This window comes from Chironomus tepperi, unplaced genomic scaffold (assembly GCF_022539635.2).
Source record: "Chironomus tepperi strain 1889 unplaced genomic scaffold, CSIRO-AGI_Ctep_v1 contig_93, whole genome shotgun sequence".
NCBI classification, from domain to species: Eukaryota; Metazoa; Arthropoda; class Insecta; order Diptera; family Chironomidae; genus Chironomus; species Chironomus tepperi.
Window position 1 is genome coordinate 1,054,950 of NW_027226215.1, and position 25,923 is coordinate 1,080,872.

General features: G+C 33.6%; 1 protein-coding gene across 2 annotated transcripts in view; it reads left to right on the forward strand.

Moving 5' to 3' along the window:
- Positions 1–7,518, forward strand: part of LOC139086999 (uncharacterized) — a 37,705-nt gene extending 30,187 nt beyond the window's left edge. For both annotated transcript variants that reach the window (XM_070635688.1, XM_070635687.1), the window contains exons 2-3: positions 1,466–1,695; positions 2,132–7,518. In XM_070635688.1, the coding sequence (XP_070491789.1) occupies positions 1,466–1,695; positions 2,132–5,345 (3,444 nt within the window). In that variant the 3' untranslated portion in view covers positions 5,346–7,518. The remainder of the gene's footprint in view (positions 1–1,465; positions 1,696–2,131) is intronic.
- The last annotated feature ends 18,405 nt before the right edge of the window (positions 7,519–25,923 follow it).

Sequence of the window (25,923 nt, forward strand, 5' to 3'; positions counted from 1 at the left end):
GCAATCATCCAAGAGGAAAAAAGAGATTAAAAACTGCAACAGAAGTAGGTGAACAACATTTCATATATGAATATTATGTTACTAGCAAGTCTTATTTTGCTTCACATTCAACCTTATGTGCAAAGTGAAAATTGCAATGTTATTCGCATATTGATCTAAGCTTGTGCAGCATAAACATGACCAATATGTGTAGCAATAAAGGAAATTACGATGTGGACGATTAATCAAATTGCGGTTGTGGATTAATAGAAGAAGAAGAAAAATCTGCGGCATGTATGCACACACAGCTAGTATCGCATCACTATTTATTATGTGATGAGCACTTTATTGTAATTTATGGATTTGGTACGATATGACTTTAACATCATAGGAGGCTTATTATATAATCACATTTGATCATCAAATAGTTGATTCGGTTCATTCGACCGATGAGTGTGATTAATAATGAGCATGACTTTTTGGAAGTGAAAAATAAGAAGCTCAAGCGACTGGATATTATGTCATTATGAGGTTAAACCTATATGTCTGTCCAGTGGTGGGCAAACTATGTGACGCGGCACATGAATTAGCCACCAAAATTGTTTAGAAATTCCATGAACCGTATGCCTTGTGCAATTTTGGTCGAGGCTTATAAATAAGCTGTTCCGCGACAAATAAAATGTTGTCCACCACTGTATTAGTCGATGACTTAAGAATGTTAATTTTTGGGAGTTTTTTGCTTTATATTGACAGTATTGATTGCTCATCAAATTGTCAATACAAAAGCGTATCCGACTTACTTAGTTACATCGCTAGTCGTACAGATCAATTGCGATCCATGACCTCCCACAGGTGTCTCCAGAAGCTGGCACTATTGCTGACTTTCGCTTGCCAATTTCTAATACTAAAGCGTACCTGATCGACACAAATTATTCATGGTAGAAAAAAGAGTGTCCTGGAGGCAATTCTCATGTTAACTGCTATAAACTCTAACTGGCAAAGAGCATGCTCACCTTAAACATACTATATGAGCATACTTATTAGCGTTGCTATCAGCTTACTAGTGCTGTTGTCTGCTAGGGAAAACTTGTCACTTGGATGTCATGTGGACGTTATTTCGCTGCCATGAAGAACTTATACCATTCGAATTGATTTGCAAAAATTATGCTACAGAAATCCATTCCTTTAAACTTATTACATTGTAAGCTTAAAGGGAATTTAAATCGAATGATGTAATGTGAAATTGGATATGTTTATACTCAATACAATGCAGATTTTATGCGATGCATTTCTTGTTAAACATTTTTCCTACAATGGCTTACAAAAAATGTAAATTAGAGAGCATAGATTCATAGCTGGAAAGAGAAATGACTCAAATGTGGAATTTTTCAGGTCATTGTACTGATTTTAATATTACAAAATATTCAAATTTCACCCTAAATATTCGAATTAATTAAGACAAAAATCATTTCACATATATTTACAGATGAAGAACTTCACCTTGACATTGCTTGCATGTCTTCTCATACAATGGTGCACTCTTCATAAAATATCATGCACAACAGTTGCTGTGAGTCAAAATAGAAGCGATGTGGATCATCATTCACCATTGTCTGAAGATAATTTATTGAAAGTTAGTGCAACAAATGCAGTCAGTAACTCAACAGACCATAATTCTTATTCAGACTCAGCATCATCATATGTCAATGAGAAAAAGTAAGTCTTTTTTGATTCATTTATGTGAATTAGATTTGCATTCATAACCGGCATGTACAGCATGATGAGATTAACATTAATTTTATAGAGAAAATCTTGTTAATGATCTTGGGAATGAACATTATTACAATTGTAAGATGATGAGTGAAATCATGAGGCATTTATGGAAAGTTTACTCATCAGAATAACTGCAAAAATCTAATTTATTTCCATTGAATCATCATGTCTTTTCCGTGAAAGTGATCATGACGAATTGTTAATGAGATGACAAAATTGGGGATAATCAAGACTATTTGATGATGATTTTGTCACTCAACAATTGAAATTGTAGTAAAAGAATGAAAGTGAATTTTATGATTTACTTCCTGGTCTTTAACAAAAATTTCTATTTTCTTTGTGTACATTTTTCTCATCAAAGTCTCTTCATCATTCACAGGTCAGAAAGGAACCAAAGAACACTATACAGAAGAGCAGGTGGTCACCTAAGAAGCGATGTCTCATCAACGCCAACAACAGAGACCACAAGCCAACCACATCGACGTCCAACAGTTCAAAGTCATCTAAATGAACCATCAACGTCACGCGAAGTCATTCATACCGTCAATTCCAATAGCATTAAAAATCATCAGAGCTATTTTCGAAGAAAAACGAAGACAACATTACAGCCATCACAACATAATTCATCGTCGAGTCATCGTGATGAGAATGTTAGAGGCAGTAGTAGCAATAAAGTCATTAATGTCACAATATTAGATAGTTCAGATTCCAAAGAAATAAATGACACAAATGACGATGAAAATAGTCTAGATTATGGTCTGATGGCAATGAGTGCAGCTGGTGAGGGTAAAGATGATGAGGAACTTGCAAAGACATCATTTAAGGACATAAAGAAGGATGAGAAGGTTAAGACTCTGTCAGATCAGATTGCGGAAGGAAAATATGGATTAATTGAGAAGGAGATCTTCAGTAAGGCACCAAAAGCACCTGGCATAATTTCATACAAAACAAACTCAGAGACACCAGATGACAATGAGAAGACTTTAGGTGGATTAAGTAAGGATGAAATTTGGTTAGCCGAAGATCATCTTTTGGTCCTTAAAGGAGGTATTGCAAATGACAAAAAGAACAAAAATGAAGAATGGCGTCCAATTGATGACTATGAAGCACCAAAAAGACCAGTTAAAATTCCACTTAATCCACGAGTTCCGCCTCCCTTTCCCGTTCAGCTCACGAAAGATGGACCGTTACAGTTTATCGGACATAATAAATTTTCGATATTCAATCCGTTCACAAATGAAACAGGCTTATTTGCAAATGCTAATGGCCACATCACGCCCATTAATCAAGCCAACAGTGAAGATACGAAGAATACTGTTGCCGGGCTTGGAGCGGTCAAAAATAATACGAAAGATAAGATTCATGAAGTAATTCCGCCACCACCATGGCTATTTCATAATTCATACAAGGACGTTGATCTTCTCAAGCATTTTCCATTTAACCTTCCTTTACCAGATCAAGCACTTAATAGAACTGAAGATTTTGATGAAGATGATCCATCATTGTTCTATCCACCGCCATATAGTTTCGTCTATAAAACAAATTACACCAATTTAGCACCAGTTGGACCATTAGTTCCTGGAATTATTTTACCTCCGCCACCAGACTTCTTCTCAGTTTATGACCCTGAGGAAGAGAAGAAACCAATCAAGACTCCACTTGATGCATATCACAGAATTAAAGACATTCAGCTTAAGAATCGTCTAAGTGCAACAACATCAGCTCCATCTACAACAACAGAACAGCCACCAAGATCATCAACAGCATCATACATAAGAGACTTTACACGCAAAACTAAGCAGCCAAGTTCAACAGTCTCGACAACAAAACTCTACAAAACAAAGACAACAACTGTGCGTCCAGTCACAATTCATTCATCAACAGTTTCACCATCAACAACGCCAAACGAAATATTGAACTATAAAACTCATCATTATGACACGTCTACACTACGATTACATCCAGTTTATATTCCACCAAGCATGTCAACAAAATTATATTCAACTGTGTCAACAACCACGACGACAACACAAGCACCAATTGAACCGCAAAATGTTAAGCAATACCAAAAGGATTATGGAACACAACATCATCCAATTTACTTTGAATATTTTGATGCCAGAACGGCAAATCCAATCAATGGTAATCCATATGTCGGTCCCGAATATGACACAAGCTATGTAAATGGTCAATCAACAACGAGTAGTACAACATCACCACCTCCTGTGCAACCAATTGCTGTATTTAATTCACCAAAAGTTAATAAGAAGCCAAAAAGCTTTTATCCGCCACAATATATATCCACGACTATATCGCCAGCTAATATTGATGCAAAATATTTATTTGTAACACCAAAACCAGACATATTTGGTACAATTATTGCACCACAAAAATATCCAATTACAACAGACAGTCCAATTTCATATAATACAGCACTTCCAGTACAGAAGCCATTGATATTAAAACCAGTTGGTAAATTTGAAGATGAAATTGCATCAATTAAGCAAACATTAGATTATTATAATACCGGTAGTAAGCATAAGCATGCACAAAAGCCAAAAGTTAAGGCAGTTTATGAATTTTCATTTGAAGCATCGAAGCATAAAAATAATCAACATCAACAGCCATCACAAGAAGAGTTCCAACCAATGTTGTCATATGATCAAAAGAATGCACATTTAACGGAACTGATAAACACAAACAGCTATTATCCAACATCCAGTGAACCATCAATGAAATACTACAGAGCTAAACAATCAGCAACATTACCGCCGAAGAAGAAAAATGCTCATATGGAATCAAGTGTATCGTCAGCACCGCAATCAATGCATTATGGACAGAAATTACGTCAACAAAATCTAAATTATTATGGTAGACCAATATTTAAAGAAGTTGTGTCATCGCCGCAACAATCACAAAAAATTGTATTATATCCATCGCAATCATCACATGATATTCAATCATCGCACGTGCCAATTAATGTTGATCAACATGGATATAGAATTAACAGTAAAAATATTAAGTATCGTAATTCACAACAGCAAAGCCAACAACAGCAACAACAATATTACGGGCCAGCAAGTGAAGTTATTAGTCTAATAAATGATACGTTGGTCAATTATAAGCCACCGCAAAGGCCAATTAATCCATTGAGTGAATTTATTGATGTGTCAAGATTTCCACAAAGCAATCCAACACCTCAAACTGGTCTAAGACCTCAAAATAATCCGCCATACATTCCATATATTCCACATCCATCACAAATTCCTCAGCAGCAACCTGTTTATCCTGGTCCTTTCCAAAGGCCACAGCAACACTTCCCACAACAGTCACAGCAACACTTCCCTCAACAGTCACAACAGCATTTCCCGCAACAGTCACAACAACATTTCCCGCAACAGTCACAGCAACATTTCGCACAACAGTCACAGCAACATTTCCAACAACAGTCACATCAAAATTATCATCCAAGTGCTTCTCATGCGTCATTAGATGTCGTAAATTATCCAATAATATCACAAATTAATCCAGAAAGTGTGCACATTACTTTCTATAATCGGCCACTAGAGAAGTCGGATGATGGAAAGTTCTGAGCATAGAATTATTTTGTGATTTAAGTAATAGGATATTTATTATTTAATGATATGAATGAGATGAAATTTTTGAGACTTTTGGTTGTGATAGGTAGGAATGAACTAACCCCCCTTTTTTTAATGATTCTAGATTGTAAAGCATATGTTGCACTTAGTCCTTAATATGAGCATTTTTGACAATGAAAAATTGAATTGATTCTTTAATGTTTGTTGATTTTCATGTAAAATGCTGGCCGCAAAGCTTGAAGTCGACTTGAGTTGTTTTTTCTATACAAAATTTGAGTCTCCTTCGGGATTGTCGGTCTTAAAGTGAATCAATTATTTATCTTTGAAGAGAATTAAAGGAAGAATCGTGAAGATTAAGCTTGTTAACCATTTTTAAGGCAATGCAGAAATTGAGCAACAGAATTATTAGATTTTAAGAGTTTTTTAATCTCTGAATTGTATCTTATTGCATTTCCATTGACAAATATGCTTGAACTCAAGATATTATTAATAAATATAGGATGCAACACATAAATAATAAGAAGCACCCAAAGTTTGTAGTTGCCTCGAATGTCACATGGTATCATGTCACATGGAATCATGTCACATGGAGTCATGTCACATGGAGTCATGAGACATTCGAGTCAACCTCGAGATCCGAAATCACGTATAAAGTGTTATCAGCTTATAAGCACCAAAGTTTGTGCCTAATTTAAAAAATACAGAGCATACTCTTATTTCTGCTATATTTATGCCATGTGTAAACTTTCTGAAATTAAAAAACATTTAATTCCGTACACTTTTAATGCACCATTCACCAAATTCGTGTAATGAATCTACAAATGTAATGCAAAATGTATTTTACTGAAAAATATAAAAATATCACTTGCTTTTTACTAAATTAGTAAAAGAAATATTGTGAACCGGGATCGATCGGTTATTAGGTTACGCAAAAACATCAATTTTTAGACCTCCTTCACACATTTCTACAAAATTTTTCTTGTTTAGGCTGTTTTTAAAGTTTTTACTAAATCGTTCCCTCTGAAAAGCTAACGTAATAAGTGGACTACCCCAAACCAAGCAATTCTTTATAACGCAAGACATAAAACTTTATGACAACTTCAATTAATGACTAGGAAGAAAGGATGTGTTGGAGTCTTAAAACTAGTTTTATATTCCGTTACTTAATAATCAAATGACCCCAAAGTTGATGCCAACAATATTATTTTTGCTTGACTCGAGTGGCAAATTGCCATAAGCCGGTATTTTATCTGTTGTTGATCATTAAACGTCGACTAGGTGACAAAATTAGTAATTTATAGCTTCATAACGTAAATATGTAACAGATTACGTATTATTTGTGGCAATTTCAAGTTAGATAGCTAAAAGTTATTAATTGAAATGTATTGAAATATGAATCATATCTAGAGCGACACAAACGAAAGTGATGCCATTAAGATATTGTCATGATTAATTTTATTAACATCATATGGTGGTCGTCTCTGTGGCAACAGAGCTTAAAGTGGACTTGAATTGTATATGAAGAGACTTTTTCATATAAAATCCGAGTCGATTTGGTGCTCTAGGTGTCATGGAACCTAATTCACTTGCCCAAAGGACACTTTCGCTAACAATGGCCGAAAATCTGACACCAGGTCAGCATGTCTCTGTCTACAGACCATATTCGATGAAATCCAGTCTCAGATCAGAGTCAAGTCTGTCTGAAACTGGAATTTTGTCCATTTCTACATCGTGTGATTTCTGGGTTGAATAGTTAGAAGCATGACTCAAAATAGACGATGTATCGTTGCTGATCGTCAGATTTCATACCACAAACACCGCGTAATTTAACTCATAAAAAGAAATTTTACATGTCTATAAAATGTCTTGGGTCATCGAACTTCCAACAATTTATTACTTTGTAAATTCAACAATCTTGCACATACAAATAATTACTATTGTAATAATTAGTGATAGTTAAGTATTTATGAATCCATAATATTTAAGTTAAGAAAGTTTATAAGTATAATAACATTTTCCTCCTTATTTTTACTCCTTACAACTTATACTTCTGTTATTGTCTATTATTATTATTATTATTATTGTGATAAATTTTGAAAGCAAGAAAAATTTACTCGATGAAATTAATTACCATGTTAAGATCTGATAAAAAAAAGTGAAAGAATTTTTTATACTGACTAAAAAAAATGAAACAATAAAAAGAAAATATCTATGAAATTATAAGAGAAATTTTGTTTGGTACTTTCGCATGCAGCCTCTTGACTGAAGCTCACATAATAAAAATCTTTAGCTGTTTCAGATCATAGAAATTCAGAGCAGCGCTGTTCAACGAGGAAGGGTGCAACGCCTGACCAATGCACTTAGTAGAACCTTAATTCACAGTGAGATCAGAACCACTCATTTGAGGACCCTAACTATTTATTGGAACCATGCTCTGACTTGGAGCTTAAGTTATTGAATTTTCTAATTGACATTCTCGCATTACTGTTCTACGAAATGTTGCTTTTGGAGCACCAGGTCGCTTTTTTCCTTGTGGATTCGACTCAATTGCAAGAAAAACAATTTAGTGTTTCCATGCCACTTCCGACAATTTTTCTAGTGTTTTGTTTTCGAAGCGTGTGACCTGTTCAGCAATATTTTCGTTTGAGTACTTCCCAATTAATGTCTTCTTGGTCAGCTCTTCATAACAGCACTTGTTTTAACGGGCCAATAAACTGAATCAACAGTCCACAAGATTCTGAGGATTTTGAGGACGATTTATGTCAGATTGTTCACTTTAAGCTACAAAATGAGGCTGTGAGCAGTGTTTCCTCTGCATATGATTCAAAAACTACAGAAGAAAAAGTTTCTTCTGACGAGTCTCGAACCCATGATTGATATCACAATAATTAGATACCGAAATACAAAACCATTCCCCCACCGAGCCACAAATCGACTCACATAAGATGCTCACATAAGCACGTAATTAAATGTTAACAGCACATTCCTTAAATCACACTGCAGAGCTAATTAACTTTCAGCCATGCTTTTCTTCATCAAAGTCCACAAAAACAAGGAAAATTTTTACATGTATAATTATCAAAACTAATTAGAGGTGAGTGGTTGTAACTAATAGAAATAGATTGCTGATTTCTACGCCAGATAACTACACAGTTTCGATGATTATGTTTTATTTTTGCAAAAAAGGTAGACTCAAAGCTTTGTGCTTATTTATTATTTTTACACTCAAAAAAACAACACAAAACGAGAAAAAAATAACAAGACAAAATTATTCATGTCGAATCTTTCATTTTACTACCAGCAGTCATTATGCGAGAAATTTTAAATTGCAATCTAAATAGTGACTGACTAGTTTTAAAAGTGAGAATTAGATATAATTGGAGATTACAGCGCATTTTTTTGACAATTGAAATTTGATGCTTCAAAAATGACGAATTTATGGCACTAAAAGGTGAAAGATGTCGAGGAAGACAGTAGAGCTGACAGAGCAACTGTATGAACTGTATGAAGTAAAAGTGAGATTTGGGAAATTGTCTAAATTCTTAATGGACAGTAAGTACATGTTTCTTCGACTAGGAAGTAAACAGGTATACATCATGCAGAAGACAAGAGTGTGAAGTTCCGCATCTTTGGTATAATCCAAAGACACTGCTTTTAGATACCGTACTGGTCTATATGTTCCATGAAAGCATGCTCTGTGCTTTACATGTTAGGGGATGTTGTTTTTATTTCAGATAAATGCCTGAATAATCCTAAATAAAAGGTTACTTCAAATTACTCCAGACTAAAGACCATAGATCGAAGTTGAGTTGAATTTTGAATGGAGCCGAGTTGAGTCGACTTCGAGCTCTGCTACCCCAGAGATCACCAGAACAGAACAAATCAGGTAATAAATCAAAAATCCAGCACCAAGCCGGCTTGACTTTGATTTGATGCCGCATTCGATTATCATGTCATATCCAGTACCATGCCATAGCTACGCTTGTCTTGTATCGGATTTTGGCTCGATTAACAAACTAATGCTATTCGGATATGTTTTCACAAATTACCCAACATCCATTAAACACCCGCCAATTCAATATGTCACCAACAAATCCAACTCAACTTCCACTTCCTATTGAATAATTTGACTACAAACTACTTCACCTAGACATCAGACAAATGATAGGCATTAATTTCCTGAAACATTTCATTTCTCACAAAATAATACTCAAATGTACAAAAGTCATCAACTGCTTACTTTCATTAAATCAAATAAAACTTAATTTAGTTAGCATTTCAAGGCAGCCAGCTACAAGAAATGAAATGTTTTTGAATAAAATGAAAATTAAAAATTCTTTTCGCACGACAATGACATGACTTGATAATGTTGAAACGTGGAAAGGCTTCCTTGAAAATTAAATTTTTGTGAATTTTTTTTTTGTACTTTCACAAATGAAAAAGTTTATGATGAATATTAATTCCAACTTGCTGTTCTGAATTTTTAAAATGAAAACAAACAAAAACTTTCGTCATGAAGAAGCATCTTCAATTTCACTCAATTGTTTACAGACTTCCCAAGATCATTAACAATAATACTGTAAAAATATTTATTATTAATCTCATGCTGTAAATGCCTGTTGTGATGATGATGAGTTGAACGAATGAATGAATGCAAATCCAATTCTCATAAATGAATCAAAAAAGACTTACTTTTTCTCATTGACATATGCTGATGTTGAGTCTGAATAAGAATTATGGTCTGTTGAGTTACTGACTGCATTTGTTGCACTAACTTTCAATAAATTATCTTCAGACAATGGTGAATGATGATCCACATCACTTCTATTTTGACTCACAGCAACTGTTGTGCATGATATTTTATGAAGAGTGCACCATTGTATGAGAAGACATGCAAGCAATGTCAAGGTGAAGTTCTTCATCTGTAAATATGTTTGAAATGATTTTTGTCTTAATTAATTCGAATTATTAAGGTGAAATTTGAATATTTTGTAATATTAAAATCAGCACAATGACCTGAAAAATTCCACATTTGAGTCATTTCTCTTTCCAGCTATGAATCTATGCTCTCTAATTTACATTTTTTGTAAGCCAATATACAAAGCCATGTAGGAAAAGTGTTTAACAATAAAATGTATCGCAAAAAAGTATTAAATCTTAAGACATAATATATCCAATTTCACATTACATCATTCATTTCATTTTTAAATTGTTTTCTTTTTTGTATCGATTGATTGTTCAGAAATGCTCTTTTTTTACATTTTCAGAATTGATTTATGGTTGACTGTTAGCTATTTAACAATAATAAATGTGACAAATATTAAGATAATTTAAAGTAGTTTATGTCACATTTTTCATCATAGAGCATAGAGCATAAAAATGTTGAGAAAAAGAAATTGGAGGAATTTTGTAGAGAAATTTGTCTAATTGGCCGTGAATGCTCAGGAATACTTTTTTTGGCAGCTATTTGGACACCGAACGGGAGCGGCTTCCATTTGGTACTAGTAAAAGAGATTTAGTGGAGCCTTAAAAGTTCATTTGTGTCGCTCGACGTGAAAAGTACACAGCAAAAATAAAGACGGAAAAAATGTCCTCAGGCCGGCATGACTCTTAATTCGAGTCAAAATCAATCTGACCTGTGGACACTTTTTTCAAGCTGTCTGCTGATCAACACAAATTACTAATGGCACATAAGTGGCTGCCAAATGTCGTTCAAGTTGCAAATTTCATGTTAACTGTCATAAAAATTGCCACTTCGAAGACATATTGTCACCGACTGGCTGCCATGAAAATCATGTGCTGATCAGGTTCAAGTCTTTCAGATAAATTTGACCCTTAATCAAGAAACCTAGAGCAACACAAATTAAATTATCTTGATTGATTTCATAAACATCAAATGGACTCTACCTCCGTGTGGCTCCTAAGATGCTGCCAATAAGCTTCTAGAGTTAGACATCAACTTAATATCAAATAGTTAAAACGTATTTTTGTTCTCACGTCCATTCGGCGTTAAAAGGCTGCGATTGCAAAGCTTTTGCGGAGTTACAATTGACCATTTTCATATGTGTCGCTCGGGATTAGTCAAATTTTTAAAAAATCAAAAATGCAGGCCTTTATCTAATCAATAATTTCGCAATACCATCATCTTAGCTAATTAAGCAACCATAAGCCATTAGCAGCACCAAAATATGCGCTCATAAAGTCATAAAATATCAACTTTCAAACTCTAATTCCTTTACCAATAAGAAATATCGTAAAAAATGCTCAAATCAGGCTTAAATATAATAAAAAAATTGCGACAGTTTTCTTTTTACCTTTCTATTCATAAGTGCCATATCACAATATGATTCACAATAATCACCAATTTAACATTTAATCTACGATAATATTAATATTAATATCGTTAAAAGCACTAAATCAGTGAATTGGATTATAAAGTTTTTTCATCATCAGCATAAATGGCTATTATGTAATTCATTCCATATATCATTTTTGGCTTCTCTTTCTTTATTCCCATTTGGACTTCTTTTCAATTTCATCTCGATATTGTTAAGCCATCATGGCTAATGATATGTTATTAAATTTTGACTAATTTTCATTCAAAAAATTGAATTAAATAATGCAACAAAGTAGGCGTTTAATTGAAAAAAATGTCGGTAAAGATAATATGATTTGATATTTCAGCTATGCCACACGACTTTATAAAAAGGTTAAATGTTATCTCGTCATATGAACTCTTTTATGCTTGTCTATTAATGATCATTAGGCTGCTATATTTTAATCCTATTTAGGTTATAGCTAATGGAATTGTCGTTTAATGTAATGATCATAATTTTCACCAATTTATTGGCACTATAGCTTTGTGAGCGATAAAAAGTTATGAGGCTGCCGAAAAAAATAACCTGTTGGGTGGGATTTGTTACATTTGGCTAAAGGCAAGCTAAAGGCTTGCTTATTAATTATGTAAAATTTTAATGTTTGTTCTTAAGACCTGTTCGCAACATATATTGATGCTCCTCTTAATATAAGCAGCTTCTGGGGAACACAAGACTTCATTGAAGAGTTGGGGAGGCTGTTGAATTGACTCGGTGATTCTTCCCATGATCCTTCCTATTTTCACTAAGAACAACGCTGGCAAACGAAGCTGTGGCGTGATAAGTACTTTAAAGAAAAGATTAGTAGTCTATTCCAGTTGTGGGCAACTTGTGTGGCGCGGTACACTAGTGTGCCTCCAAATGTCTTATATAACTGAATGCAATATGTGATTTTGGTCATGGCTTACCATCAAGATGCAGTTTATAGATTTTACAGGGAAATTAACTAACGTTGATACAAAAATGCCTTAATTCAAAATTGAATGGACACTGAGTTCATTTACCTAAAATTTAGTAGCTTTATTGTAATTCAAATTAATTAAAATTGCAATTAAAAAGATTCAAAATATTATCATATCCACAATTGTTAATTAAATTAAAAATTTAAATAAAAATCAATCGCAAAAAAATGCGCGAAATTTTTCACTTCCTTTAGAATCTTTTCATCTTTAGGAGAGCATGACACAAAACTGAAATATTAATAATTACCGTGTAAAATAATGAAATATTCCACCTTTTTTATTGACACACGTGTAATTTATTTAATTACGTACCTCGCTAATTTCATTATTAAAAAAGGCAGAACCAAAATATTGCGCAGACAGATTTTTATTGAATAGAATATTTGCTACCGCATAATTTTGCCGAAATAAATTCAATTGAAAAATATTTCAGCATTCCAAAAATGGCAAGTTTAAAATAGTTTTGAAATGATACATTCGCATGCTATAGATATGCTATGAAAGTTGATCAATCATTTAAAATAAGAGCGGATATAATGATATAATGTTTGTGAGGCTTATTAAGTTTGGTTATTTGATTTATTAAATTGAATTTTTGACGCATTTTCTATTGAAATTTGATTTTTGAGGAGGATTTTTAGCAGAGTTGAAGGTTATGGATTCATAATATCGAACAATTGGTAAATGTTCATGATCTCATGTCAATTATTGCCCGAAAAGCATAAACCGATGATTCGGTCCAAATCAGGCATCACGCCGACGTGTCTTTGATCTGGTGTCAGATTCAGTTCAAATCCTAATAGCACATCAAATCCTAATCGATCAAAAATCCAGACCCAGACTGGCGTGACTTGATGTCGGATTAGTCTCTTGGTGTCACATTCACAATCAATCGTCACTATGCCAAGTACAAGTTGGTTAAACGATGAAAAGTCCAATCCTAAACCAATATGACTCTGAGTTGGTGAAGAATTCCCTTTCAAACCAACCCTAAGTCCAACCACAAGTCGGTTAATCAATCAAGAATCCAAACTTTTAGTTGACTTGACTCTGACATTGCATTAGATTTGAAACAAATTTGATACCAAATTAGAGACACGCCGGATCCTGATGCTGGATTTTTGACCGATTAATTGGCTTGTGTTTGGGCATGGATTTGGATTTAAAGCGAATCTAGCACCAAGTCAGAGTCTGGGATTGGACTTTTTTGATCGATTAACATACTTGTGCTATCTGGATTTGAACTGAATCCGCAAATAGATCAAAGACACGCCGGCCTTGTTTTTTGAATCGGGTCTGGATTTTGGATCAATTAATCGAATTGTGCCATCCGGATCTGATGCCAGGTCAGAGTCACCCAGGTCTGGAGCTGGAATTCGGATCGATTAATCGATTTGTGGTTTTTGGGTTACACCAACTCAATGACATAAAATATTCAATTTCCAGATAGTTCATCTACTCAATTTCTACTCAAACTACCTAAAACAATCAAACATAGATCTTGAAAACCAGATATGCAAAAAGTTGGCATAAAGATTATAAATGACATACCGCGAATGTTGCCGAGTTGATTAAAAACTTTTTAACTTGAATAAAATGTGATTGTAGCTTTCAAATCCGATTTCATTTATGCGAACAATGAACCACATACTATTTTTTTGCAAATGTCGATCAAAATTCATGTCATTCTTAAGCCAATGACTTATGTAGCTTGCAAAAAAAAAGAGTTTTGCTCAATGAAATCGACTTCATGCTTGTAAAATAATTTGGACATGTCTCTTTTGTTGTCGAATTTTTTTCGGGTTTGAAAATTTTGTTGCTTTCTGCAGATATAAATCAAAGAATCAATAAATTGTTACAATATTAGCACCGACCGTACTTGCACAATTTTTACCTTTTTTTTCAGTAACAACAGTAACATGAAAAAAATCAAACACACACAGCGGGGTAATGACGCAAATTGGGTGCAATTAATTAAAATTATGGCAATTTTTGTTATTGAGTAAATATGTTCAAAGATCTCACATGTGTGCTGCATAAAATCAACAAAAAATATTTGATTTCAATTTTTTTATTTAATTTCATTTATGGCAAAGGTAGTCGAGCAAAAATGAAGAGATGAGAGGTGCTTTTAATGGAATGAAGAAATAAATTAGTAAAGACGAAAAAAATTTCTATTGCGACATGCAGGCAGAGTTGTAGAGTGGAAGTTTTGTAAAGAAAAATTAATTCTAAGTGAAAAGGTTCAATATTGACTAGTTGCGTGTCTGGTTCTGAGGACGAAGAATCGAAAAAGGAAGACATCAGTCGTTCTAAAAACTTAACATTCAAAAAGTCAATTTAAATGCACATTTGGGAATTTCTCGACCTTTTCTCAACCACAGGGCAAGGTCATGCTTAAACTATGACTAGGACCAAGAGGCTGAATATCACTGATCTTGCATTGATGCTTGTAATATTCCTGATTGCGACAAATTACTCAACTACAGCCTTATAAACTCTTCGATATGACTATAAAATGGAGCATTACATATGTCAGTCGGAACTATTTATACAGCTTAATTAATCACCTCAGAATTTATATCAATTAGAACTCAAAGTATTAAGGTAGATCAAAGAGTTGAGTTCTGTGTAGTACTGTGTGAGCAATGATGCAAGAATTCCGGGAATTAAACTGGCAGAAATTATCCAAAAACAGATCCAGTTTTCGACGAATTCTAAAAGCGGCAATGGGCACTCGTTTGCTTTCGCCAAGGAAGCAAGTCAGTAAGAATTCGATGTCAGCTCGGATTCTCAGTTTGACTCAAGTAGACTAGACTCAACAAAAAATTAAAGTCAACTTGGATTTTTAAACATAAAAAAGGTCGTAATCATGGTGCCGTCATGACAAATTCGTGTCTTAGTGGTTTCCTAGTGAACATGTAGTGCTGTTTGGAAAAGCCTATCTATTCACCACGTTCCCAGCTCTGACACCAAGATAAAAAATTAATATTCAGTTCAGGGTGCATCATTGCAATGTAGCAAATTTTTATGTACTATCATTACAGAGACGCTAAGGCATGGAATGTTAAGTGAGAAGAAAAAAAAACTTTTTAATTAAGTTACTCTTCGAGTCAATAATTTATGGAATAAATTTTTCAATCTTCCGTCATTTTTGTGGGAATTTTCTGAGATATTTATTGATTTTATGAGTAGGTTAGACTAAAGCTTATGACGCTATACATATTCAATAAAAATTAAAATATTCAAAGTTAATGAAATTTAATAGAACATTACATACTGTTGTGTATTTAAGTCATTAAATTAATTTTCTCATGGAAAAATGTCTTGTCAAAATGACTTTAACAAGCTGCTCTTGTGGAGATTTTGTCAGATAATTCGTCTGGAATTTTGCATATTTATTGGTAGTCTTAAATGAATTATACAGGAATTTAACACATTAACCGTTAGACTTACTGTATAAAGCGAGGTTGAGCTTGAAGTCTTGTTTTGTCCAAGTTTAATTTCCACTTGAATTTGTTGAATTTTACTATTCTGTGGATGTTGAGTTTGCTTTGGTTCATGACAACTTTGAAACCAGCTGATTATGAGCTATTTGAACTTGCTTCTTGGTTGACCGTACGGATCAGTTGTTATTCATGACTTTCCTTAGATGGCGCCTGAAGTTGGTTCTATAGTTGGTTATCGATTGCTTATTTTTAAAACCAAATGCATTACCCTAACAGGCAAAAAGACTGCTTTTAGGTACCGTAGTGGAATTTTTGTAAAATGAAAGCATTTTCTGTGTCTGTAAGAGTTACTGTCTCTATCAGCAGCATCCTTCTTTGAGTTCTTTCACCGTCCATTTGTTACTATTCAAACTATAAGTTCAGATTTAAATACCTTATTAATCGAGGCTTACTTACTTACTTCGCTGGTCGTACAGATTAGTTGTGAACCATGACCTATCTTACAGGAGTCGCCTGAAGCTGGCTCTATCGGTGGTTTCCACTTGTTAATCGTATCGTAGCTTATACTAATGTATTTAAGTGATTAAACAAATAAAATCTTATTCTATAAGTGATTTTAATCTCACTTGATCGACACATATTACTCTTAACAGGCCTTCATGTAAACAGCCATAAAAATTGCCACTTGGATGTCATTAAGCCTGCATTTGCTTGCCATGAAAAACATGTGCTTATCGGATAAACCCCCTTAAACTGTTGATAACTCCAAAAAGCATTTAAATAATTTTTCATCCAATTCGAACCAGTTAGTAATAAACATAAAACCAAACCATTCATCACTTCCAACGATACTCGTAAATTACATTCGATATATCAAATACAAAATTACAATAATTTATTAACTTCATAGCTAAATGCCAGCAAATTTTAAAACAATTTCACTCGCTCAAAAAATTATAAATTTATATCATAATAGAAATTTCATAACATGCTGCCAACTGTCCATCAATCAAAACATCTTCCTTCCTTCAATCTATTACATTTTACTTCTTTTTTTCTACCTCAAAACTTTCAGTTTCACTTTTTTTAGACTTAAATAAATTGACATCATAAAAATAAACATTTAAAATGTTTGCCAAGATTTATGTTTTGTTATACTTTGCAGGTTGCATTTTAAAACAATTGAAAGTCTTTTTTATGTGCTTTATATTTGCTTTGGTATTTTATACTAATTTATAAATGCCGATAGCCGTTTATCCAGGGAGTGAAGACAAATATTTTGGAATTGTCATGAACTGTTTGGCGGGTGCAGTTTCGGCTTACCATCAGTGCTCGAAGTTGGTGCGATTCATGCCATTTACACAAATTATTGGCGACACAGAGGTTGAACACCACTGCTTTTTTTATAACCAGGAAGATGTCTTAAAAAAGTTCTCAACCCTTGAATCAATCATTTATAAATATCAAGTAGGAAATAAAGCAGTTTGAACAGCTAAGCATCCGTTTCAAATTTATAAGCAAACAAACAACACGTCAGAGAATTGTTTTGCAGTATTTCTCAAACTATGCTGCACGACACAACCTTTGTTCCGCATCAGAAACGTCAGATTTATTCAGAAAACAAGCAATTTCACACAAGATATCCCGAGCGGCACAAATGAAGAAGCCCGCCACGAAGCTTTTGATATTCCGCAAAACCTCTTTTGTTAACATCAAATGGAAGTCGCTGGTAGATAGCTGTCGATAGAGATAGTATAGCATTCGGTATTAGTAATTGGCAGACGGAAGCCAGCAATAGAGCCAGCTTTAGACTTCATCTGAGAGAGACCATGAATTACAGTTGATCTGTACCGCCAGCGAAGTAAGTAAGTAAATGGAAGCCACTTTCGTTTGGCGTCCACATGACTGCCAAAAATAGTTGAGTATATGTTTCGTATTCAAAAAAGGTTAAGAAAACCTGATTCAATCATCTAACATTTCATCAAGATTTGAGCAAATTTAAAATAACGTATAAACAAATAATGCAATTCATATATACATATGCAGTATACATGACCATTTCATTCTCATATTAAATGTTACGTAAGTGATGAAAGAAAGAAAATCAATTTATGTATTAGTCAACAGAATTTGTGGCTACTATCTGTTTATGTTATGAATAATAGAGGCAAAAGGTAGTGACGGAAAGTTATTCAGATGCAGTTCTCACTCGATCAGCTGTATAGGCACGAGAAGAAGTTCATAATAAAAAAAACTTGTTTTTACATTGACTCTCTTTCTACTCTAAATCTGTTTAAAATAGTAACACTGACTTACTGTGGCTACTATCGATTGAGCTTGAAGAAAAAGCAATAAACATTCAAACTGGTTCACTTGCTGTTTATTGTTTAATGTATCTAAGGTGTGCCAAGGGGAAAAATGATTAAAGAATGTGGAAGTATGCAGGTTATTTGATTCTTTTTATGGTTCTATGCTGAATGATAATTGAGTGATTTAGTAGTGCTTTAGGTGTGCATGTTAATGTATAATGAGTTGAGAAGAAATAGTTGTAGGACATAATAATCATAAAACATACATTTTTGAGAAACTCGAAAAAGTGCATGTGCTGTATAGTGACAAGAATCTACTCAGAAATCGGACACAATTGTTTGCTTTTAACTGTTACTTTCGGAACAGAGTAGACACTAGGGCAGTGTTGTGTCCTAACACTTTTGCGCTATGTCACACTTTTGTGGTATTCTTTGGTTCCTGACATTTCCTATACCGCGATTTGGACAACACTTATCTAGTATCGAATCAGACATAGCCAATTCTGTCAGTTGAACAGTAAATCCTCGGTGGCCGAATGGTTAGACAATCGGAAATTTGTATCACTCTTTTATGAGTCCGTGGGTTCAATTCCCACGAGAGAACGATCTCAATGACATTTTATATGTAGACCAGTACTGGGCATCATGGTGGTATGCCTCGATCAAAGCTGCTCACGACATACGATTTATGGGTACTTCCAAAAAAATTTAGCACCACACCAGTATGCCGCGGCACACAGGTTGCCCACCACTGATATAGAGCATTGTCACTAGGACAAGGATTTAGCACAATGACCACGACATTTACAATGATGACTAGATAAAGTCAGGTATTTATCCCCAGTATTGTTCAAAAATATTGGCACACCCAGCAATTTCCATATGATGTCATTAAAATAAAAGTTGTCGCGAATATCGATGGAATTTATTAGATTATAAAAGCTCCAATAACTGAGCATTCTCGGTCATTGATTTTCTCATTCGAATTTCCTTAATTTGTCCATGGTCATAAAAAATTCTATAAAAATTGAAAAAGCATAAAAAGTAGCCGTAATAAAATCAGGAACAACAAAATTGAACACGTTAAGCACGAGAATAAGCAGCCAGTCACTATTGTGAAATTATCTTTCCTCTCTTTTATTAAATAAAAAAAATTGATTGTAGGTTTTTATATATTATTAGACATACTCTATTATAATAGAGACTGCGATCGACTAATTCAGTTTACATAAAAATACCTACAATTAATAAAATCACAAATTCGTGAGCTATGCTGTGTATAAATTCAGATCAACTCTTTTTATTTTCGAAGGTAGTGCTTAAAAGATAATTAAATTAATATTTTTTTGTATATCATGCAGTTCCAAGTCAACAGAGACTCTTTATTTATTTCATTATAAAATCTCATGACGGGGGCTTTAAGCATACATATTTTGTTCATTATGTACGAGAAAAATATAGATTAAAGATTGCCGATAAGCATGAGAGCAAACATATGATTCATAGACACTACACATGCTACAGGAATAGATTTTGTTGGTACTGAATGGATGAATGTCGATAAATTTAGTGTTTTAAGGATTGTAAACAAAGCATAAATCATGCAAGTTGGGTTGATTTGCTGTTTTGTCCTCTATACACCCTTTGGATTGTTTGATAATTTCAGACCCTTTAAAAACTCATCAATGAACGAATATCTCGGACTATTTGCCAAATATTCGAGTCCACGGCTGTGGCGTAATAGTTTGAATATCGAACAATTTGGAGTCGATTTGAGAATCGAGCCTGAGTTCGATTCCAAAGATTATCTAGTCGGATTTTAGTGTTTCTTCATTGTTCTAATCAAATTAACCATATCAAGTGTGTTTCGTGGCATACAAATTGTGTTTAGGTACATTGTTTAGTTATGTACTGGACCACGCAGTCATTATTGTTTCCCAGATCAATTGTGATCCATGCTCTCCCTCAGATGACGGCTACCTAATAGAGCTTCAACAGGTCTTCTAATAACATGTCCATCGAAGCCTGCTCATTTCGACTCTTCTGTACAGATTAGTTTTCAGTTTCCCAGATTGGGGGAGTTAAATAAGCAACTGAAGTCTGACTTTGTAGATGGAAAATGATCACGAGGACAGCTTTTGATAGAAAGCATTGATTTTGGTAATTGGCAACGATAGCCAGTGATTGGGCCTGCTTCAGAAGACATCTTAAAGAGACCACGGATCATGATAGATCTAAAATCCAAATGAAGTAAGTACTGAAGTTTATCAGCTAATCCAATTTCTGCTCACAATCCTTTGTTCCTCATACCCAACCTTACACAACTTGCTTTGAATAATTCAAATAAAATTTTATTAAAAATTATTCCACCTTGTATCTCTTATTTTTTGATTTATTTAATTTATTTAAAAGTAAATCGCTGACGTTTGTCTTCCCAAACAGTTGCATGTCAAGGCCAAATGAGTTCATTTTTAATGTGCTATGAAAGAGATTTTAGTGCAATAACATTTTTTTGTTTTAAAAATAGATTTGTTAAATGAAAATTCAGAGAATGAACCATTTTGTTCATGTCTGGTAATTCAAAAATTGCAGTAATTTGTTCACAGTTGTTTCACAAAAAATTAATGCTCAATAAATTCCATTAAATTTTCGGTCTAATTTAATTGTTTACGAAAAAATATCGTGGGTCAATTTTGCAAGTAGCCACTTAGAAGATGCAGGAAGCTTGTTGAAGTCATTGATATTGTTACAAAGTATTCTGGAGTGCTCAGCACTTAGGAAATAATCAATCATGAATGAGTCAACAAGTATATTAGATACAAGCCTACAATTTAATTAGAAGTATTTCCTCACTGGACAAGATTATTCATAAATTTTAATGTGAATTGCGAAAAATGCTTTAATAAAAGCAGTAGTTTGTGTAGTCATGTGACGGATAAGTATGAGAGTCACGGGATGTGGGTGACTAAAGCGCATTTTACTTGATTTTTCCCTAAATAATAATTTAAATCTTATTTAGAGTTCTAAAGATATTTCCGAGGCTAATTGCTTACTTACATACTATAACAATTGCTTACGTACAAAAGGATTTGTACAAATCCCAAATACCCAAATCCCAGGACCCCAAGTACTTGTACAAATCCCAAATCCTCAATAAGAACAAAATATCATTATAAATAAGCGCGTTTTCTGAGGTTTTAGGCCTACGCATCCAGATGAAATTCAAATTTCAACCATTTATTTTTATTTATTATTTTAAATCTTGTTTAAATTCCTTAAAACTGCTATTTTTCATCTTAATTTTCTCAAGTAGGTTATAAAAATCTCGAGAACATGTTAACCTTTTTCTTAATTTTTTTAGGAAATGAAAAATAGCAATTTTTTGTCAGAATTAAAAATGTAAAAAATCCTGGAAAATTATAGCTTTTCACCTTAAATTTCCTATATCAGAGTGAAAATTCATAGAAAATTGTAAGCTTTTGCCTGAATTTTCCTACACTAAATTGAAAGAGCCTCGTAAATGGAATTTTCACCATGATTAACTTAAAATTAACCAAAACAAATTTTCATATATAATAAAAATTCACTTGGATGCATTTTCAACTACGGGTCAGCAAAAAAATGCGCAACAGCAGCCCTAGATTTTTCTAACCAAATATTTATGAAAGTATTAATGAATAATTAAATTTTGAAAAACTAAAACAATAATAATATGAAAAAATTATAACAATATAGGAAAAAATTCTATTTTATTAAGATTTGTACAAGTACTTGGGTTAAAAACCCAAGTATTTGGGGTACCCCAAATCCTTACAAAATACCCCAAATCCCAAATACTTGGGATTTGTAATCGACACCCCTAATAACAATGTTCCTATGTGGAGCTTAGGCTTTCCATCTCGCTCTGTCACTGTTGCTTGCTATGTCACTGTTGCTGGCTTTGTCGCAGTTGCTAGCTATTTCACTGTTGCTGGCTGTGCCACTGTTGCTGGCTATGTCACTGCTGCTGGCTATGTCACTGTTGCTGGCTATGTCACTGTTGCTGGCTATGTCACTGCTGCTGGCTCTGTCGCTGTTGCTGGCTATACCACTGCTAATTGTAGAAGCTTCTCGTTTGAAGGCCAATCTTCCAAATTCCAAGTCCACAAGATTCTTCCTTTGTAACCTGATTCCCTAACCGGCAAATAGTATGCTTTCATGGTACAGCTAGACCATAACGGAACTTAAAAGCAGTCTCTATGTCTGTTGGGGATTTAAATACTTTAATTATTCATTTCCCCTGAAAAACCAGAATAAACCTCACAAATCATGAGCATTCGAACTAGAAAAATTAATTTTTCAGTTTTTCATTTACCCAGCTTAATAAATCAATGCAATTTGGCATATTGAATTAATTTTTGCTTCTGCGTTCATTAACAGGAACTAGTACAGAATTCATTATTCATTAAAAAAATTACATAAGTCCTCGTGTTATTGATCGAGGGACTTAAGCGCATTTTTGTCCCAGCGATCAGTAATTGATTAATAACTCACTTCCAGACCTTAAAAACAAGATCCAGTAGGATTCTAGTCACTTCCTAGCCCGCGAAATGAGATCCAGTAGGATCCAGTCCACTTCCAGACCTAAAACACAAGATCCAATAAGATCCAGGTCACTTCCAGAACTAAAACACAAGATCCAGTAAGATCCAATTCACTTTCAGACCTAAAACACAAGATCCAGTAAGATCCAGGTCACTTCTAGACCTAAAAACCAAGATCCAGTAAGATTCAGGTCACTTCCAGATCTTAAATACAAGATCCATATAAAACTTCCACAAATTTAAGAACTTCATCATTTAAGGGATTTTCATAATTCAAACCTCATAACGGTCAAAAAAAAATTCAAACATTGTTAAGTAAACACTGTGAAAACATCGACAAACATTGAAAAACACTGTATAACAATGAAAAAACGTGTTGTTGTTTTTGTTGTTGTTGTATATGAAAATAAAAAACTGTTAATTATAGTATTTATGTGTTGATTTGAAACTTCTAAATGACCGATAACCCAATAACTTGATAGAATGAAGCTATTAAAACAAACCAGAGCTCTCTAAGATGTCTAGTTTTCGAGATCTCGCGTTCCAGCCGAACAGCCGAACGAACATCCGAACGAACGAACAAAGTGCATTATTAAGCTCCCTTTTGTAAACAAGTTTACAAAAATGCGCTAAAAAAATATCTCAAATGAAGTGGCAACAACTGTATTATTACAAAGCATTTGGTGAGAAAATCACGAATGTTCAAAAAAAAATCTTGGCTTTATTAAGCCAAAGAGTGAAAGAGCATCAAGCAAATGAACATGACTCACAATGGATTCCATTGTTAACAGATAAATTCAGACAGATTTGTGCAATTTCAACTTGAAACAAATAGAAAAACGAAATAAGGGCTTTTTCGGTCTATTGTACGCAATTTTTATGTGTTTGCGCAAAAACTGAGACTATTTTTTTGGACACGAAGTAGGATTGTCGTTGACAAATTTATTGCAAAAGCGAATATTGTTGATTAAATTTACATTAAGTCAGATGATAGTCGTGAATTGTTACAAAGAGGATTGTTTAGAGTGGCAAGTTGTAATTTGTTTTTAGTAAGACGGTATGAGTCACTATTAGAGTTCGGAATATATTTGGAAAAGTCGACTCGACTTCATACAAAATTCGAGTCAATTTCGAACTCTGGTCATAGAAAAATATGTTCATAGAAAAATATGTCAAATTATATGGTTGTTCCTCAGCTTATCTATCTTACATGATTATCATTATCTTTATATTCCCTACTGAACAACCGTATGTTTTGACTAAGAAATTTCTAGTTACAGGTATTGACTTTTTGGATCCGGATCTTGTTAGTCGTCCTATTGGCTAGACATTAACATTGCAAAATAGCTTGTTGTTCATTTAAAATTAATCTTAAGAGGAAGGAATTTGCAGTTTCATATGCAGAATAATACAATAAGTTAGTAAGGGTCTGTTCACTTATTATGTAGCATTCTAAAAACGAAATGATTTTGTTGCTTCCCCAAATAGGCAAAAAGACTGATTTTGGGTACCGCAGTGGTATTCTTAGCCTCGAAAGCATGACTTGTGTCTGTTAAAGTTCAATCAATGAAAATTTCAAAAAAAAGGCAAAAGCGGTGTTCAAAAATTTAATCATAAATTCAGTACACTACTTGTTAACTACCTTAAATTTAATAAGCATGATTAGATTACAATTATTGCGAATAGCTAGATTAATCGATCAAAAATCTATCCTCAGAATGGCATGACTCTGACTTGGTGCCGAATTCGATTATTTAAATCCGCCACCATGCCAGAATCACGACTCGATTAACAGACTTGTGTTATTAGACATTGGGATTTGTCCCAAGAATGTCCCAAGAAACTTGGCACTTCCGACTTGATAAAAATATCTTAGAATTAGTCATCAACTGGACATTAACTTGTCATCTAACCTATTTTCGTCCACTCAGGAATGCGTCGTCAACTGAAAAGTTTGGCAACCATAGAATTAAATTTATCATATGAACAAGATGTTCTCCTTTACACAACCTTGAATTTAATAACTTTACTTTATTCACTTTTTTGAATAGACTTTTAACCCAAGTCACATCATAAAGTTTAATTTATCAAGCAGCACGACCGGCAAGCAATAAAAAAACACCGGCTCGTCACGCTCGAATCGATTCTTCATCGCCGAAATATGCCAAGTATTTCAAATGAAAAGCAGCATCATTAAATGATGAAGAGTTTAAAGTTTTATTGCTCTCGTTTACAGCATCAGTAAATTTAATTTGGCATCGACCAAAATAAGAAGACATGAGAATTGCTTTATCTTTCTAATGAGATGCTCATTACGAGTAGAAACTGAATGTTTGAATGGGAAGCTTTCTTTCCTATTTAATTTAAATTTTTTACTGCATCACATGAGGCACAACATACAGTCGACAATGAAAAGATCAGATATGCACAATAAAGTAATTAAATTTACCCTAAAGATACATAAAGTAATGTGAAAAGCTTTAGAAAGCTTCAATATTATTTTGCATTATTTCTATTCTTTTGCCAGTTTCAATGTCCATGTGAATTGGATCAACCTTGAATACTACGCAAAACTGTGGCAAATATTTTACAAGATCTGCTGGCGCACCTTTTGAATTTAATTAATAATGGAAACAATATGAAATGAGAAAAAATGCGATTTTGATGACTTTAATGACGATACTTAATGAATTTTTGTAGCTTTTAATAAAGATGATTACAAGTTTTATATCTTTAGAATTGTGTAGGATTGCATCATTAAGTTTTTTAGTTTTATTGCCCTCACGAAGTCTGAATTAATTGAAAATTAAAATTATTTATTGTAAAATTGAATCTGAAATGTCACATAAAAGCTATCGCGTGACCAGTATTGCATAAATTTGATATAAATTTAGC